This window comes from Anolis carolinensis, chromosome 1, assembly GCF_035594765.1.
Source record: "Anolis carolinensis isolate JA03-04 chromosome 1, rAnoCar3.1.pri, whole genome shotgun sequence".
Taxonomy (NCBI): Eukaryota; Metazoa; Chordata; class Lepidosauria; order Squamata; family Dactyloidae; genus Anolis; species Anolis carolinensis.
Window position 1 is genome coordinate 46,196,059 of NC_085841.1, and position 19,881 is coordinate 46,215,939.

The 19,881-nt window shown below is 39.2% G+C and overlaps 1 protein-coding gene across 3 annotated transcripts in view; it reads right to left on the reverse strand.

The window, feature by feature from the left end:
* glp1r (glucagon like peptide 1 receptor) overlaps positions 1-16,511 on the reverse strand; it is a 151,787-nt gene extending 135,276 nt beyond the window's left edge. Inside the window, exon 1 of one of the 3 annotated variants that reach the window (XM_062973612.1) lies at positions 15,966-16,511. In XM_062973612.1, coding sequence (XP_062829682.1) covers positions 15,966-16,340 — 375 coding nt within the window. In that variant the 5' untranslated portion in view covers positions 16,341-16,511. The remainder of the gene's footprint in view (positions 1-15,965) is intronic. The other 2 variants (XM_062973617.1, XM_008125898.2) reach the window with 2 other exon arrangements.
* Between the last annotated feature and the right edge of the window lie 3,370 nt (positions 16,512-19,881).

A 19,881-nucleotide genomic window follows, 5' to 3' on the forward strand; every position in this document is an offset into this window, starting at 1 on the left:
TCTTTTGCCAGATATTAAATTGGATTGATCTCAAATGCTCTAGAGATGTAAACATCTTTACAATGCTCATTTGCTATTGTTTTGTTACCTGTTTTGTGGTATTGTAATGTGTACTATACTAGAAATAGTTGCATTATGAGGTAAAAATACTCTGGGCTGATGGGGTTTGGTTCAGATTCCCCTATGGATACCAAAATCCATGGATATTTATCCTGTTAGATACAATGTATATTAGAATGGTGTCCATTATATAAAATGGCAAAATCAAAGTTTGCTTTTTGAATTTTTTCAAATTCAAGCTGTCGATGGTGAAATTCTTCGATGCAGAATTTGTGGACATGGAGGGCTGACCGTAAGTGCAAGTAAAGTAACCTATAATTTGTATTATTTGTGTGCTTACAAGAAATACAGTTAAGATCTGGAATGTCAATGAAATGTTCAAAAATCCACACTCATTAGCAGCCTTTAAGAAAGACCTGAAAACATGGCTCTTCCGTTGTGCTTTTGGAGAGTAATTACTACATACATCTCCTCTGCTGCTCTCCTCCAATATTTGTCCTCCAAATTTGCACCACTACTTTATGACCCTGTTCTCTGTGGTTTTTACTCTTATTTCTTTTCTCACCCCGAGTTTTAACTTAGTGTTCATGTGGCCCGCCCTTGTTTTATTGTTCTTCTGATTTTTCGTAATGTAGTGTATATTATCATTTATTGTATTGTTCAATGTGTTATGATTTGTTGTTCTATTTATATTCTGTTATATTGTATTGTTCTGGGCATGGCCCCATGTAAGCCACCCCGAGTCCCCGTTGGGGAGATGGTGGTGGGGTATAAATAAAGATTATTATTATTATTATTATTATTATTATTATTATTATTATTAATATGGATAATAATTTTTAAAAACCCAGCAGTTCAGAGTATTTTGCCTTACAATACAACTATTTCAACTGCAATACACATTACAATGTCACAAAACAAGGCACAAAACATTGTCAAATGAGCATCACAAAGATGTTTAAGTCTCTAGAGTAGCTGAGATCAATTCTGCATACATTTTGTATTCAATACCAGGACAGGCTGCTGCTATGATTTACAACCCAAGTCAGTAAAAATCCCGAGGGGGGGAGCTTTATTATTGCTTCCTAAATCATGGAAGCATGGTACCTATGCTGGCTGAGGGATTTTAGGAATTCTAGCAAAAGAAGTAATTCTTTTTAAACTTTGACTACAACCATAGAAGTTTAGCAATGGCTGATTTTTCAAGTAAACCTTCAAGTTCATATCAGAGATAGATGGTAAAAACTGCATCTAATTCTAGGTGTTGCTGCTGATAACAGTTGAGCTTTAAAATTTCTGTTGTAGAACTGACTGAGGACCTCATTGAGCAAGTGCCCAGGTGTTACAAGGAACATCGCAGAGCATACTACACTCTTAAATGCAATTTTCTTTGAATGCTTTGAATGTGATTTTCCTGCTTCTTGGCAGGGGGTTGGATTGAATGGCCCACAAGGTCTTTCCCTATTCTATGATTCTGAACAGGTCAGTTACAAAGAGTATACATTATTCACATTATTATTATTATTATTATTATTATTATTATTATTATTATTATTATTGCTACGTATATATATGTGTGTGTGTATCATTTTTCTCTCTAAAAAAAGACTGAAAGCAACTAATAACATTAAAAAAATACAAAATCCTGTACAATTTAAATCCTAAAATGCATACAAATGCTAAAACAGTATTAAACATGGAAACAGTTAAATATAGCTAAACTAGATATATCCATTAAAACCTATTAACTCACACAATAAACTATACAACACCCCATTGCTTGATCTTAAAAACTTTCACCTAATTGTTTTCAAGCATATGCATATTTATGAGCAACAAACAATATTGGTGAGGGTAGGAATTAAACAGATTCACATTTACAAATCTAAAATAAACGTGTTAAAATGCCCACGCAGTAATCGAAACCCACTGGGTAATCCTGGACAAGTCCCAGACTGATGTTTGCATAAGTCAGTCTGCTGTCTTGTAAAAGTAACAACATTAGTGATATTATTACAGGAAAATAACATGTTCCATGTCAGGTCATTACTAGTAAAGCACTTCTTCCAAGTTTGAATCTTCATGCCTACTATACCACTTCAGTCCTCTATACCACTGCCTACCACTCCATCGCAATTTTAATAGCCCCACCTTTTAGTTTCGATATCTGCTGTTGTATATTATGTTGTTTTATTTTACTGCTTAACCTTTTTAATGATATTGTTGTTGTGTTTTAACTTTTATTTGTTCTGTCCTTTGGGCTTGGTCCCCATGTGAGCTGCTCTGAGTCCCTTCGGGGAGATGGAGGCGGGTTATAAAAATAAAGTTATTATTATTATTATTATTATTATTATTATTATTATTATTATTATCCAGTTCAAAGCAGATAATCTGGATTTTATATAGCAGTGCAGATACAGCCCCAGTGCATTTCAATGGATAAACAGCAAACTGAGCCCCAGTCTCCAGAATTGGTGTTCAATGCCCAAACCACTACACCATGCTGGTTCTCCCTCTACCATGTTGTATGTTATTTCAGAGGGAATTTGAACTCAAAGAATCAGCTTTTCAGGCATCTGTAAATACTGGGTCCTCACAACATGCCTGAGTGGAAATTCCTTCTACAAATGCATTACTGCCACAATCCAAACTATGTTATACTGAATCATTTCTACTATTCCCACAACTACTTTCAGTTATATACAAATGTTGATCTTCTGATTTTGAGTCATACAGCAGCACCAACTGGGAAGGAAATCAAAAGACAGCATGAACAAAACACTTATGTATACCTATATAAATCCACACAGGAGCTCAAGGTAATGCACATGCCACCCCTGCAACCACTCAGATTTATCCCCACAAGCCTATGGTGTAAGTAAGGCTGGAAGAGAATATATGCTCTATCTCTTTCATGGCTGATTGGAAATGGGAAATCATATAAAATCCTGGTTCAATAAGAAAAACTACAGGAGAAATCCAGAATATATGTGATACATTCTAACTGCAAACATGTTAGACCACAAACAAGATTGCTCGATAAACCCTTTTGTTATTGGTAAAGTGCAATATAGAGAGTACCTTTAGCCCTACTATTCTTTTCCTTTCGTGTGTGTGTGTATCCTTTCAAAACAAATAAAAACAGTCTCAAAATAACATTTTTAGGTGAAGTAACAGATTATGGGTGGCTTAACCCTTTCCCCTGTGCTTATTTTTTAATCAACTACAAGTTGTCACTTCTTCCATCCCATGATACAAAAGTTGTTGGTAATGGCACGTCACAACATTAAGAAAGACAAAAATGCTTCCAATCTAAAAAAAAAAAGTTCAAGTAACTTTGCCCAGATCTCAAGCCACATAATTTCACAAAACCTTGTTCACATTCATTATATTTTAATAGAGTGGGAAATGAATGAAGTTGTAATCACTGCAGAGAGATGTTGACAACTAAAATCTACAGATTCACTGCTGAGAACCCATTAACCTTGATGTCATTCAGTGCATCTAACTGGTACAGAACTGCATGTTTACTCGGCATGTGTATTGCTCAGTGACATGAGGAGCAGATCAATTTGTGCCTCAGAAGAGGCAAATGAATTGGCATTTTTACTAACTTGTATCATGAGGATGTATATTTTATAGCACCATTTAACCTACAGCAGAAGGAGGGTAATGCATATATCTCCTTCTTTCTGACAGGAACAGTACTAAACACAAATGCTACTTCTATGTGAGACATGAAGAAATATGGAAAACAGTCATTTTACATGAACATTTACAAATGCCTTAAGTGACATTAATTGCTTAGAGAATGGCAGCCTATGTTTGGCTTCACTTTTTCAAAGAAATAGAAAACAATGATCAGGTGAAGTTTTCTTCACTTTATTATAATCATCATCATCGGTTTCTTTACAGACCATTTACTGAGCCCAGAAACTGCTTACGATTCCAGGTCACTGGTTGTTGGTTGATGGCTGTTTTATACTATGTCATATTGCTGATGTTTAATATTGTTTTATGATGTTATTTATGAATTTTAATGTTGTTACTTTTTAACTATGTTGATTGGGCTTCTCTCCATGTAAGCCACCCCAAATCCCATCAGGGCGATGGAGGCAGGATACAAAAATGAGGTAGCTATTATTATTATTATTATTATTATTATTATTATTATTATTATTATTATTATTATTATTATTATATTTCAGAGTAAATATGAATGCTATAGGCAAATACAACCCATAACATTTTTATTCTTAATACTTCTGAAGTGAAGCTTTAAAAAAAGCACAAAAGCAGCCAGTGGTCAGTCAGTACACTAAAGTAAGTAACACGCAAAGAGAAAAGATGACAACTACCACATGCACTTATTTTGAGAAAACCTTTGTCTAAATATCAATATGCCTATTGAAGCAGATGGAGCCTCAGCAACCAAAACTAAGGAACAATACAAGATATGTAACATTTCAAGATGTTACATTTCTGCCATTCTTCTCTGAAATTTACATAGCAAATAGAACTATCCAACCACAGCTAAGGCAGGGGTGGGAAGCATATCTGAAAATATTCAGAAAATGGTTGAAAAATGAGTTCCTTGAGGACCAAAAAATCCCTGATAGGAACACTTGATGGACAAGGAGCTCAAAGTCTGAGACTTAATCAGTTCAAAAATCCATTTGGTTTTCTGCATGTAAAATTCAAGAAAATAAAATTCCCTGGAAAGAAAACATTTTCTATGGAGAAAATATATTTCCTAAGTAGAAGCATAGAAAATGCTGGGGTTTCTTCTTCAAATAATAAGTCCCAAACCGTTAAGAGTTAAAAGCTGTGCTATGTTCTTCTTGCTGGATGTAGAAAAATAGTAAAATTATTCATCCTGGCCTGTGATAATAAAATGTATCAAGACTTACATCTCTAATCCTAAAAAGTACAAATACAGGAAAGAAACACCAGTAGTTCATAGAATCATAGAATCGTAGTTGGAAGAGACCTCATGGGCCATCCAGTCCAACCCCCTGCCAAGAAGCAGGAAATCGCATTCAAAGCACCCCCGACAGATGGCCATTCAGCCTTTGTTTAAAAGCTTCCAAAGAAGGAGCCTCCACCACAGTCCAAGGGAGAGAGTTCCACTGCCGAACAGCCCTCACAGTGAGGAAGTTCTTCCTGGTGTTCAGGTGGAATCTCCTTTCCTGAAGTTTGAAGCCATTGTTCCACGTCTTAGTCTCCAGGGCAGCAGAAAACAAGCTTGCTCCCTCCTCCCTATGACTTCCCCTCACATATTTGTACATGTTCTTTTTACTGCCTCTCCTTGATACAAGATCACAAATCACACATAATTTTGCAACCCAAAATAAGACTCATGAAAAAGCCATGTTCTGGAGCAGGGTTTCTTAAAATGTTTGACTTGCTACCTCTTTCCAACTGAGAATTTTTTTTTACATATATAGGTATATAAAACAATTATAAAAATTAAATATGTACCTATAACAAACCAGCATATTCAATAGTCTGGTTTTCCTTTTTGTGGAGTACAGCTGAAGCATTTTATGCAGAGTCCACTGTAAACACTGTTGATAACAGATTTGTGTAAGTGGATGGTGTTCAGAAATCTTTTACTGCTGCCAAATATTCATGACCCCCAACACCGAGCTAATGGGACTCCCATTTGGGGTCAGGACCCATAGTTGAAAAAGCAGTGCTTCTAGAAGATATGGTTCTACTTGCAATGTGATTGCATGATTTGGCCTGCAATAAAACCCGTTTTGAGATTAGGTGAATCCTGACTGTTAAAAGGGAATTGTCAAAAGAGTCAGTGAGGCATTATCGTTTGCATGTCTGACTACACGAGACCAAGGTTCAAATCCCAGCTCAATCACAGAAACCCACTGGGTGGCTTCCTCATCTTAAGAGGAAGGCAATGGCAAATCCCTCCTGAAGAAATCATATCAAAATCCTATGACAGGTTTAACTTACAGTTATATAAATAAGAAATAACATAATGGACACAACAACTCAAGAGAAAGCATGTAGACTGATCATAAGTGTATCAAAAAGAACATTCTGAAAGTATTCAAAAAATTTGGGGAACATTCTGTGTGACATGGTAATCTTGATATAAAAGGAGTGAATATTATAACATAAATCTCATTTCAATGGGAACAGGCTAACCAGAACTTAATAAAGATTTAATGTCCTTTCTGACTTTTAAAACTTGACAAGCAGAAGACATAAGAGCTCCATACGGAGGAGCAGCCAGACACATAAAGCAGTGAAGGTTTAATTCTCTATTACAAGTCAAGTATCCCTTATCCAGATTTCCAAAATGCAAAATCTGAAATTGTCCAGATGGATGGCTGATAGTGATACGTTTGTTTTCTAATGGCTCAATGTGCACAAACTTTGTTTCATGAACACAATTATTAAAAATATTGTATACTCCTGTGTGTATAGGTGTATGAAACATAAATGAATTTCACATCCCATCTCCAAAATATCTCCTGATGTGCATGCATGCAAATACAGGTATTTTTTAAAAAAACCAAATCTGAAAGCCAAAATACTTCAGGTTCTAAGCATTAGAGATGCTCAATCTTTATAAAGAGTGAAATAAGATTAAATACACTCAACCTGTATAAAGGGTGGAAGCTGATCAGTTCTCATTTAAAAATAATTTCCAATAATCTTAAAAGACAGTAGCAAAATATTTGCTCTCTGTTTAAAATTTAAGAAAACTAAAGTTTACTCTGGCATTATTTGCCCATTATTTGATGTGCATGTAAACAGACAGTTCAGCTGTTCCAGAGGAAATTACTGGAAACCCTAGGTTATTTTTCTGATGAAGCAAAAGTAACCATAAATTTAGAAATACTATATATGAAGCTACTAGAAGAACTGTCTTCTCCAGCAGACCTGGGTATGAAGAGAAAAATCATTCAGTGCTTTCTGCAAGGACTCTTTGGTTGGTTTTTTAAAATTGTTGCTGATTGCTGTTCAAGAGATGTGTCACTTTTCCTGTTGTGTTCACTGCATCTGCTGAAGATACAGCCAAAGATGTGATGCCTCTATCCTTCCTGGTGTGCTTTTTCCATCTAGAAAACCTGCTGGAGAAGGCACAGAAGGACACAATTCTTAACAGTTTTTCTCTGGCTAAGTGCTCACCTGCAGAGGAACTATTGCCTGGTGGCAAGCCAACTCACTCCATCCAGGCCTCCCCTGGGATCAGTAGTTACTGTATCTTCTGATTCATCTGTGACTTTCTCTAGCCTGGAAAAGGTGAACTCTGATGTCCCATCCTTTAAGCCTCCTTAAAATTGGTGACAGAGAGAGTAAAACTGCTAATTTTATGGCTGTTTCAGTGCCCTCAGACTGCATCCCTATGATTTCCAATAATTCCCTATGGAAACTGTTCTCACAAATTACAGCCCTCTCAATTTATATTGCAAAATCAGAAAGAGAACGTTAGTGTAAATTGAGACCTGGCTGTACTCTCATAAGAATTCCATTCACAAGGAAAGATAATGAGATGTTTGCATAGCATTTAACCCACTTGTAGGTAGGATTTAAAGCTTAATATAGGTAAACATTATGGAAAGTGCTGGTGATTTTATTTAATACATTTCTTAGTGGTCTTTCAGCTAAATGTAGCATGAACAATATAATAAACTTTCCTCCATTTACAGTGTGAGAGCATGGCAGAAGAATAAAATTATAACCTTCCAGAAAAGCAAGGCTTTTTCATTTTCTACACTTTTACATCAGGAGGGAACAACAACAACAACAACAACAACAACAATAGACTGACAAAGTTCTGGAACACAACACACCAGACATCACAGTTGTAGAAAAGAAAAAAGTTTGGATAATTGATGTTGCCATCCCAGGTGACAGTCGCATTGACGAAAAACAACAGGAAAAACTCCGCCGCTATCAGGATCTCAAGACTGAACTTCAAAGACTCTGGCAGAAACCAGTACAGGTGGTCCCGGTGGTGGGTGCCATGCCAAAAGATCTCAGCTGGCATTTGGAAACAAAAGACATTGACAAAATTACAATCTGCCAACTGCAAAAGGCCACCCTACTGGGACCTGCACACATCCGAAAATACATCACTGTCCTAGACACTTGGGAAGTGTTCGACTTGTGATTTTGTGATACGAAATCCAGCATATCTATCTTGTTTGCTGTATCATACAATAATAATAATAATTTTTTATTTCAATTCCATCCCATATTCTCGAAGGGACTCAGGGTATATTCCAACAAACGGCATACATTCAATGCCTTCATAAAACAGACAGATACTGTATTGGCATAAAATCCCAACAAGACCCCACATATGAACTACTTAGGAGGGATACTCATATCAAATGCATGCTTTGTGTTGATTGTTAAAAATACACTTCTTTCTCTGTTTCAGAGATCTCTCTGGTATGTCTAATTGAAGGAGCAATAAAACTGCATATATTATCTTTCATTTCAGTGATAGTTTCTTCATGTTAAGGACACCCAAAGCTCAACTTTATTTTAAACCTTAGAAATGCAATTGTAATTTTAAAAGAAAACACCAATTATTTGCTATTCGAAATGCATGGTTCTAATGATTTAAGTATTGAAAAGTCAGATAAGAAAGCTTTACAGTTAAACAAGTTAAATACAGTGTGTGTATATGTATACACTTTAAATTGCTTGACCTGATTGAATTGTGTGCATGGAATGCAAGTAACCTTTTTTGAGGGATAATATTCACCTCAGTCCTGCATCAGGAAATGCAAATGCAAGACATAACTAACTATAATACCCTCCCATTCAACTGCCACAAATTCCATTTATTTCACCTGCGGCATACTGAATCCAACCATTTTTGTTAGGTGGAGAGTAAAGGAAAGCAGCAAGTAGACAATCTGTTTTCCTATTGCTGAACACATAGCAAAAGACATCTACAGGGATCTCTGGGTCCCTCAGGTGTCATTTTCCTCTATCCAGCTAGAGGACATATGCTTATCTGTTATGGTCCTCACTCTTTTCTGACCAGAAAATGAGCACACTCAAGGTGTGGCAATTGAAAAAAGATGAAAGGCAGAAGTGAGACATTTTGATTATTGCATGCTCGGTGGTGCATTCTGACCTCTGCAATGACAAAAAATAAGTTGTGATCATGTAATTCGCCAACAGGAGGGCAGCCATCATTCATATTTTTCTGTTCTTTCAAAAATACTTGACTGTTCTACACAAATATGATGAGACCTTTAGTGGGCTCAAATGTGTTAGCTGTTTTCATTACGAAATTGTGAAGCTGCTGTTTGGTAAAATATGCTTCTGGTCCTAATGTAAGGTGCTCCTGATGACAGCAGGTTTAAATGCTTTACGACTTTGATACCTAAAGAATTGCCTTGTTGTAGTTGCCATGTGCTTTGAAATCATTTATAACTGATGGAAACCCTAAGGCGACTTGATCATGGGATCTTTTTGGCAAGATTTTTTCAGAGGGGGCCTGCCCTTGCCATCCTCTGAGGCCAAGGAAGTGACTTGCCCAAGGTCTGCGGGAGGTTTACATGGTCAGTCAGCAATTCAAACACTTCTCTCTCTTTGTTTTTGCCCAACATTGAAATTACTTCATGCTGGTTCTCGTGGAGAATCACCGACCCCTTTTATATGCTTGCTCATCAGTGAATATCTCTGGGAGAAGTTCTCCTTTGTCAGCCTACAGATGAACAAAACGTTGTTGAGGAGGGGTGTGTAATATTCTCTGCAGTAGCACTCCATTTGTGGAATGTCATCCCTCCAAGTTCAGTTGATGCAGACACCAGTTCCTTTTCAGCATCAAAACATGTTTTTTTAATAAAAGCTTCTAAAGCTTAATTTAGTGTGCACATAGTTTTAATTATTTTAATCTTTTAAGCTCTTTCAACCTATTATGCTTTTAATCTGTTTGAATAAATTTTAATATTTCAAATCTATTCTAAACTCTCTAAATCATTCATACCTGAATCCTGCTAATAATAATAATAATAAAAACTTATACCTCACAACTTCTGAGGATGCCTGCCATAGATGTGGGCGAAACATCAGGAGAGAATACTTCTGGAACATGGCCATACAGCTCGGAAAACACACAACAACCCTGTGATTCCAGCCATGAAAGGCCTTCGACAATACAATAAAACTTTATTTATATCCCACCACCATCTCCCAGAGGGACTCAGGGCGGCTCACAGAACACTCAAGGTGTGATATAAAAAAATCCAACAAGTGCAAAACAAAACATAGACAATAAACAGTCAATACAACAACATAAAGTCACAGCACCCCCTGGTAAAAACAATAAAATACAGCAATAGCTGTAGATAAAACTGCAGTATTCAATCTCAGAATTGTAAAGTGCTAATAAAGAGTCTAAATATGTATTATTTGTGAGTCTAAATATGATCGAAGGCTAAGTAGGTGGGATACAAATATTTTAAAATTCTCTTCCCATAAGCCTTTTGGGGCAAGCCCCTCTTGTCATGCAGCTTAGTAGTATGGTCCCTTCCCCTTTTAATTTGTACAACAGTCCAAGTGAAAGAGGGCACATGAATTAGAACCAAAAGACACTGCATAAAATAGCCAGAACCATGAGTACTTGTTTAGTCATGAGAACAGATGCTGATGTTTACTTATCAAACTGAAACAAGAGTGTATGCATTTCTAAAGACAGAGCAACTATCTAGTTCACCTGCTAAGGAACTACTTGGGTTGCCTGAAGCTACAACAGTCTCTGCCGAACCTTGTCTTCCCTCATCCACCATGAACTCTCTGTCTGTTTTGTCACAGCATCTTAGATTGTTCTCTTAATGAAATGGGACACAGATTTGACATGTTGCTTTTTTGTTCTGCATCTTCATAGTCGTATTGTGCGCAATCCATGTACATGAAATGCCCTTGTTCTGTCACTTGGCCTACTGCAGCCAATTCCTCTTACTTTTATCTTCATGTTTTACCATCTTGTGTGATCCATTAGATCAGTGGTACCCAAACTTTTTCAGTCCTGGAACCGTCCAAAAGACTTTTATCCCCATGGCCCTAACTCTGTCCATGAATTTCTCATGGAACCCTAAATCTGTTTCTAAGGATTGTGAACCCATAAAGTTCTTCCTTCTTTCAACTGCTCCTATTGCCTACGAATTTTGAATAATGTAGTAGGTTGGGGGGGGGGGGGGGGAAAGATTCAAATTTCATTTTTAAAACAAATATACATTGAATTTTATTCAAAAAGATCTTTATATTCAGGCATGGGCATTTACAAAATGATTTTTCGTAGAACCTTTCTGATGCTTTTGCAGAATCCTGGGGTTTCAAGGAACAGAGTTTGGGAGCCACTGCATTAGATGGCCGATGGGAAACATGAGAAACATTAGTGAAAATGTATTACAGCTATCCCCTCCTCCTCCTTCTCTAGGATTACAACAGCATCACTCCCATGTTATCCTATATAATTTGATCAATCATCTCAATGAACATTAAATTTCAGAGCATCACCTTTTCTTAATACAGGAAATCTACCCCATAAGCAGTATGCAATTCTTCTGCTTGAGCCTAGCAATGACAGCAATTTTCATGGAAAGTGGCTTTAATTTACCACGTTCTCAAAAGATATTCTAACTGATTTGAGTCTTAACCACTCTTTCTCCTGCTGTTATAAAGACATACACACTTCTGAAAAAGCATTAAATGAAACCTGTTTCCAGAGTGCTGTTACAACACCTAGAAATGCCTCAAAATATGTTTAAATTACATACCGGTAGTAATGGTGCCACAGTTATTACTTGTACACATGTTATGGTGAAAGGACTTTTTTAAAAAATCATTTATCTTTCTTATATTTATGCTCTTCCGCTGTGATATCTGCTTATTTTCAGGGCTTTTCATGACTAGTGATCCACCCTTAACCTGAGGTTGTCATAATTTGAAGGCAAACAAGTATTGAAACACATTTCAAAAAGAGGACATGGTGGAGATACACGATTCTGGGTTTGATGAAGCAGTCTAATCATTTTTATCCACATTTTTGTGTTCCATGTATTTTTGCATCACCTCACTCCTGATTTGAGAATGCTAAAACCCAGGCTCAAGGCTGGTCAAATTTGAGAAGCAAGGGTGGCAATGAGACACAGCTGAGGGTACTCGGTGCTTTCAAAGTTTCTCTCCATTTCCAAGTGCAGTCCTTGTTTCAAAACAATATGCACAGGCATACCCCAACGCAGATGCTGCTAACAAAAACATATTCTTTGTCAAGCAGATGCCAAGGCTAAGCCCACACAATTACAGTCAACTAACCAAAGCATGCTTTCAACCCACATCTTTTAGATGATAAAATAAATATTCCATAGTATTCAAGCAACAACCTCCAACAGATAGAAGTGTTTGTTCAATGAGCTGCTCTGTGCAAGGCTATCATAGGCTGGATGTACACACATTGAATGGCATTATATCATCAGTGTAGATCCAGCCACAGTCTGACAATAATAGTTCTAATACAAACAACTGTAGAAATGCTTCGGGGTGAACAGGAGTTACAAAAGACAGTAGAGTCAGTGTTTTAAGGAATCCACCTTCTACCCAATGCATTTATTTGCTCAGCATCTCACCTCAATATCACCCAGATTTAGGATTTTACATTAGTGAAATTACTGAATTTCTGAATAAAAGAAAAAGTTGCCAAACTACCATTTGCCATGCTGGTGACAAAAACCCATTTTATTCAGAAAGCCTCCTTTAAAAGCAAATCTGCTGCAAGCCTGTGTACAACATGACAACTAAAGCAATTTCATTGTCTTGAACTCCTCCCTACCTACATGGACATTGGGCACAAACCTTGGATGCTAGGACCTCACTGATGCATGGAGAGAGAGCAGCATGAGATTTGTATCTCCTTTAAAATCAGCTAGGTCAAATCCAAGGACAAAGACATGTTAAGTTTGGAATATCAGAACTCAAAGGGATCTTTGGGCACCTTGGAGGCTATCTCAGAGAAAGAGGTTGATACCATAAGCTGAAGACTTAGAAACATACAGCTGAAGAAATCCATGAATGCTTATGTTACCAACTTCTTTCTCTCAGTCTCAGAGGTGCTGCAAGATCCCTTGGCATACAGCTATGCTGAATGTCTCTGACTGGAGGACAGGCTGAGCATCTTTTATCCAGAATTCCAAAATACTCCAAAATCCAAAATGGTCCACCTGGGGGGACTGAGAAAAACAACACCTTTCCTTTCTCAGGGTTCAAGGGACACAAAATTTATTCATGCAAAGAATTATTACAAATATTGTGTGTAAAAGCACCTTGATCCATTTTGAACTATAACTACAGGTTGAGCATTCCTTATCTAGGATCCCAAAATCCAAAATATTCCAAATTCCAAAATTGTCCATTCCATATGGTGGTTGATATAGTGGCTTTGTTTTCTAGTGGTTCAACAGGCACAGACTTTGATTCATGTACAACATTATTAAAATTATTATAAGAAAGAGAGAAACCAATACCTCGGGTCATACATTATATAAAAGACACACTGGGAGCCTTATATTAGAACTACATTTTCATTGGCCGGCCAGAATGCTAAAATAACATACAAAACAGCCCTTTTTCTATTTAAAGCAACTCAGCTGAGAACTGCATATTTGGAGTCGATTGGTGTTAATTGTAGGGGTAATGCAGATATTTGATCTGGTTCAGGATCTTGACTCCTTGTTGTCAACAGCTGGTTTATTTTAACTTTGGTTGTAATGTGGGTTGTATGTGTTAAACATATTTTTCAAATATTTTGAGATGGTCGATAGGGTAATCATTAAAATTACCCTAAAATTACAAATTACCCTAAAATTACCCTAAAATTACAAAGTATTTGTTATTAAAAATTACACTTACTTTCATACGCTTTACATACACTTAAATATGTATGAGGTGTATATGAAAGATAAATAAACTCCCTGTTTAGACTTAGGACTCACCTCTAAGAGATATCAGTATGTATAAACAAACACAGGCGTTCCAAAATCCAAAAAACAAAATCTAAAACACTTTTAGTAACAACCATTTTGAACAAGAGAGACCTGCAATGGATTATTTATAGGGCGTGAAAATCCCTCAGGATGGGTTCATTTCCAGGGTTTTTGTTCCCAAACTGAGCCCAAATGTGCAAAAGAAAAGAATTCTATCACTTGGATCCAAATGATAGTGGACAATATCTTTTCGAATCAAGTTTAAAAGCCATGAGAAGGAAGAGCCAACCCATTTAAAGAGGGGATGTTTAGAGGAGTGCTCTGATAGAAAATGTTGCATTCTTAGAACAGTCCTTATTTCAACAGGAAGATAAACACAAACATATAATCATTTCAAAACATTTCATTTCCATTCATTTTATTTTCTTGGGCTGTGGGAGATAATGATAATGATGATGATAATCATTACCACCACCATCAAAACAGAAGACTGAGGGTCATACCTTTCTCCATACCTGGAGCATCACTAAGGGTGTGTGAGCAAACTTGGGCCCTGCGGGTGTTTTGGACTTCAACTCCCAACATTTCTAACAGTCTTAAGCGGCTGAGGGGGAAAAGAAAAGAGACCGAGGCTGTTAGAAATTGTGGGAGTTGAAGTCCAAAACACCTGCAGGGCCCATGTTGCCCATGCCTAGTCTACACTGTAGAATCAATGCAGTTTGACACTACTTAAACTGCCATGGCTCAATGTTACAGAGTTGCAATTTTCCAAGGTCTGTAGCCTTCTCTGGCCAATATATCAAACGACAAATCCCATAGTTTTAAGCCATAGCAGGTCAAACTGCACAGTGGAGACGCACCCTGAGTTTTTGCGTGTGTGTGTGTCAGGAGCGACATGAGAAACTACAAGTTGCTTCTGGTGAGAAAGGATTGGCTGACGTTGCCCAGGGGACACCTGGATGTTTTTGATATTTTACCATCTTTGTGGGAGGCTGCTCTCATGTCCCCGCATAGGGAGCTGGTGCTCCCTAGATTCAAACCACCGACCTTTCAGTCAGCAGTCCTGCAGGCACAAGGGTTTAACCCACTGTACCACCAAGAGCTCTCCATTACTGGGTCTGAGTTACTAACTCCATCTCTTGTAGGATTCAAAGAGAGGGGAAAAAAATCTCCAAATCTTACATCTCTCCTGACATACAAGCAGAGAGAGTTCTCAATGCACACAACACACACCAAGAAGGAAAAATAGAAAAAGTCAAAGACAAAAGGCATGCACCTACACAACCAATCAGAATGAGAGCAGAAACAGAGAAAAGAGAAAAAATAGATCCATTCCAACTGTCATTCAGGATTGTTGTATGTCTTTCGGGCTGTGTGGCCATGTTCCAGAAGTACATGACCACACAGCCCAAAAGACAGACAACAACCCTGTGATCCCGGCCATGAAAGCCTTCGACAACACATTGTCATTCAGGAGTCAGGAAGGAAGGGACACCTTCAGCCTATTCTAAGCTAACTATTCCTCATTGAGGACCGGAGACTTGGGTAGTGTGGGGTTGAATTCCAACAATAACAACAATTGCAAAACAAAAAGACTCACCTGAATCATCCTGCATCTATTATAACAATGGATACAATTTAGTTATACAAAGAATGAGAAACTCCTTGTGGGAGGCTGCTCCCATGTCCCCGCATAGGGAGCTCATCCACGTTTTCCCCGGATTCGAACCGGCAACCTTGAGGTCAGCAGTCCTGCCGGCACAAGGGTTTAACCCAATGCGCCACCGGGGTCTCCGCACCTTTAGTGATGCTGCAGGCATGGAGAAAGGTTCAGGTGTGGTGGAGAGAAAGACAACCCTTGGCCGATAAGGAAGCATTGGGCAAAGAGGAGGCAGGAGGAACCCAGGCGAGAAGGAACCCGGCACTCACCTGCCTGGACGGAGCCACCCCGCCGCTGGCCAGCAGCACCAGAGCCAAGGCGAGGCTCCTCCAAGGGGGAGCGGGCATCTCCGGAGGCTTGCCTTGGCTTCTCCGCCGGCGATGGGATGCCACTCCCGCCACAGCCGCCGCCGCAGGGCGAGTCAGAGGCGCGGGGATGGAGCCTCGCCTCACTTCGGGAGCCAAGCGGCAGACTTGGAGCGAACTTTGTCGGGGGCAGCCTTTGTAAGGCAGGCGGAGGAGAAGCCCCGGAGCAGGACTCGGCCCCAGCCGCCAAGGAGCCCAGCCAATCGCTTCCCGGGACCGCAGTTGCGCGCCCTCCCCGCCCCGGTTCGGAAAGGGAGGGTTTGCTCCCCTAAATAACATCAAACCTCCTCCCTCCCTTTCCGCCCCGAGCGCGTTTTTTTTTCCAGGCTGGATCTACACTGCAGCTTGGAACTGCATTCTATAGTCAGTGTAGTAGACCCATATGACGGAGTTCAGTGCAGGTGAACGGGATTCTATGGGTCCCCACGAGAGCTTTCCAAACATTTCATGTTGGTGGATACACTTTCTGGACAGGCATCATTTCTCAGGACAGGAAGTCAGTTTGACTCTCAAAGCTGCAGTGAAACCAACCCCTTAGCACAGGCATAGGCAAACTTCAGCCCTCCAGGTGTTTTGGACTTCAACTCCCACAATTCCTAAGAGCCGGCGGGAGTTAAAGTCCAAAACACCTCGAGGACCGAAGTTTGCCCATGCCGGCCTTAGAACATGCAAACTTGGCAAACGTGGGCCTCCAGGTGTTTTGGACGTCAGCTCCCACAATTCCTAAGAGCCTGCGGCTAGGTAGCTATGAGTTTTCCCGGCCGTATGTTCCAGAAGCATTATCTCCTGATGTTTCGCCCACATCTATGGCAGACATCCTCAGAGGTCGTGAAGACTGTTGGAAACTAGGAAAGTGAGATTTATATGTCTGTTGAATGTCTAGCGTCAAGTGTGAATGTTGCAGTTGATCACCTTGATTAGCATTGAATGGCCTTGAAGATTCAAAGCCTGGCTGCTTCCTGCCTGGGGGAATCGTTTGTTGGGAGGTGTTAGCTGGCCCTGATTGTCTCCTGCCTGGAATTTCTCTGTTTTCAGAGCATTGTTCTTTATTTACTGTCCTGATTTTAGAGTTTTTTAAAAATACTGATAGCCAGATTTTGTTCATTTCCATGGTTTCCTCCTTTCTGTTGAAATTGTCCACATACTTGTGAAATTTCAAGGGCTTCTCTGTGTAGTCTGACATACAGTGGTTGTTAGCGTGGTCCAGCATTTCTGTGCTCTCAAATAATATGCTGTGTCCAGGTTGGTTCATGAAGTGCTCTGCTATGGCTGACTTCTCTGCAGTGCCTTTCATGTTCCTTGATACATGTTTGGGCAATGCTGCTGCATTTGGTGTCCCTATGTCGACTTGTCCACAGTTGCATGGTATACGGTAGACTCCTGAGAAGATACCTCTTGTCCTTTGCTGAACATAGCATTTGTTGGGTTTTCTTAGTGGTCTGTCGATAATTTGTAGGTTGTGTTTCTTCATCAGCTTTATCTTTTTCCAACTTTTCATTCAGACCACTCTCTACTCTGTGTGATTGAGAAAATGTAATATTTGGAGTTTTTCTCTTTTGTTTGAACCTTAGAAGTAATGGAGTTAGAGAGAAGCTTAGACCCATTTTTTTCTATCAAAAAATGTAGTTCTTATATATTTTTAAATAAACCTTTTGAAATATTAAGATTCTAACTCTGCATCTTTGCCTCCTTAGCTCAAGAATTCTTTCACAGCTACAACACTACACCTTCTGCTTGCTATGAGCTAACTGCTCAGTTAAGTAACCTGTTTTGTATTTTTAAATACTCTGATATTTTGGAGATTTCTATAACACTAGTTTGGTGATATACCAGCACTCCTTGGCAGAAAAGGTGACAGGCCAGTGTGAAACTAGAACTTTTCAGGATTGCATAGCACTGAGCGTGACTGTTGAAGTGAGATCAAACTGCATTCCTTCTGCAGTGTAGATGCAGCCTATATCCTCTGAATCCAAGCTGGCAATTGCTGGCGTCTTTTATCACTTAATGGAGAAATGTTTTGTCTTGCTAAACAATTCTTCGAAGCAAGAGAAGTCTGTTCCTCCTTTGGAATAATGAATGAGAATACACTCTAGGGTTGCACTTACATTGTCGAATTAATGTACTTTGACCCCACTTTAACTGCCATGGCCCAATGCTATAGAATCAAGGGAGTGGTAGTTTTGCAGAGTCTTTAGCCTTCTCTGCCAACGAGGGCTAATGTATCAACAGACTACAATTCTGTTGGCTGAGAGAGTGTGACTTTCTCAAGGCCATCAGGTGTGTTTCCATGGCTGAGTGAGGACTCAAACTGCAGTCTCCATTGTTGTTGCCCAGTGCTCAAATTATTGCACCACATTAGCTCCTATTCTTTCTTATAGACCTGTGTAGCGTATGGACAATGTGATCTTATCAATCTAAAAATGTGCTTTTGATTCCTGAAGTGAATGGCTTTACACCACCCTAATATATTTAACATTGTAGTTTGGTACAGGTCTAATCAGAAGTTGGCATCATTGAATTTCATGTTTATTGCAAGACCTACAGCCTCTGTTATCCTGAGTAAGAATTTTACCAAATCCATTTGTGCCTGGTAGTGTTGTCGACCGCGTTTCTGGGGGATCGGGCCCCTTAAGGAGAGAGCCGATCCGGTTCTGAGAGAACGGACCTTGGCGGAGCCAATAGGAGAATATGAGCCGCAATACAACCTGGAGCCGAAATGAAGAAGGTCCGCCAAAGTTGAAGGAAAATCCGCCAAGGAGTCTTTATTGAGCGATTCAGCTGAAAAGGACACTAGTAGCGATCATTCAGCCAACTAGCGTACCATATATCCAAAATAAAGCCATATTTATACAATGTTTCAGTCTGACAGCCCCTTGAATTTCCCGCCCCGCTCCCCCGCCCATCTGATCGCGGATAGGCTAGAGTGTTGAACGAGGCGGGCTTTCGTTTCCCGCCTTGCTCCGCATGGCCCAATAGGAAGCTGCTTTTTGTCTCTACCCGGGCCAATCAGGAAGGGGAAGGCGGGAGTTATTGGAACAATGAAGTGACAGGGCAGGAAAGATCAGATTAATTCCTGTCCGGCCGATTTCTAAAGGGATTAATGACAGCCATCAGGGGTTCCTGTCATGTACACTGATTTTAGATATGCCTTGGGGTGTCAGGGGGAAGTGGTGATGGGTGTTGATGAGCCAAAATTGACAGGCTCCACAGGGCGCCTTCTTGAGGTGTCCTGGAATTTCCTTAAGATGAGATATGACAATGTTTGCCTTGGGGGCGAATCACCTTTGGACAATACTACGAATTTTGGTGACTCAAGCCTTATATTGTCCATGCCATCTGAATTAGATTGGGTTAAACTGTGGCAGATTATCCTTTTGTTTTTGGGAAGGTAAGCCTGGGTCATAGAAAATGGGGCAGGTCCTGAGGTTCAAGTTGAGTTCGAAATATTCCCTATCTGATTTCATGACTTGGCAATTATATGAAATAAAATGAAAAATAAAATAAAGTTGGAATATAAACCCAGCTGGGAAAAATGCATGTTTTCCGGGGATCCCAAAGAGTACAAATACATATAGGCAGATAGATAGATTTCGAGGAAATAAGGGAGAATCCATAAAGGTGGGTTACATTGCATAAAGGGGAATCGTGAATGATATAAACAATTGAAAACATTTGATAAGAACGAAGTTCACAACATCTGGGGAACCCAATATGGAAATTCATAAAAGTGGAGTTTTAGCAGCATGATCTTACAATTCATGAAGTTGTTATCTCTTGCCTCAGAGTGCAGGGATAATCCACAGTAAACTCCAGTAAAAAA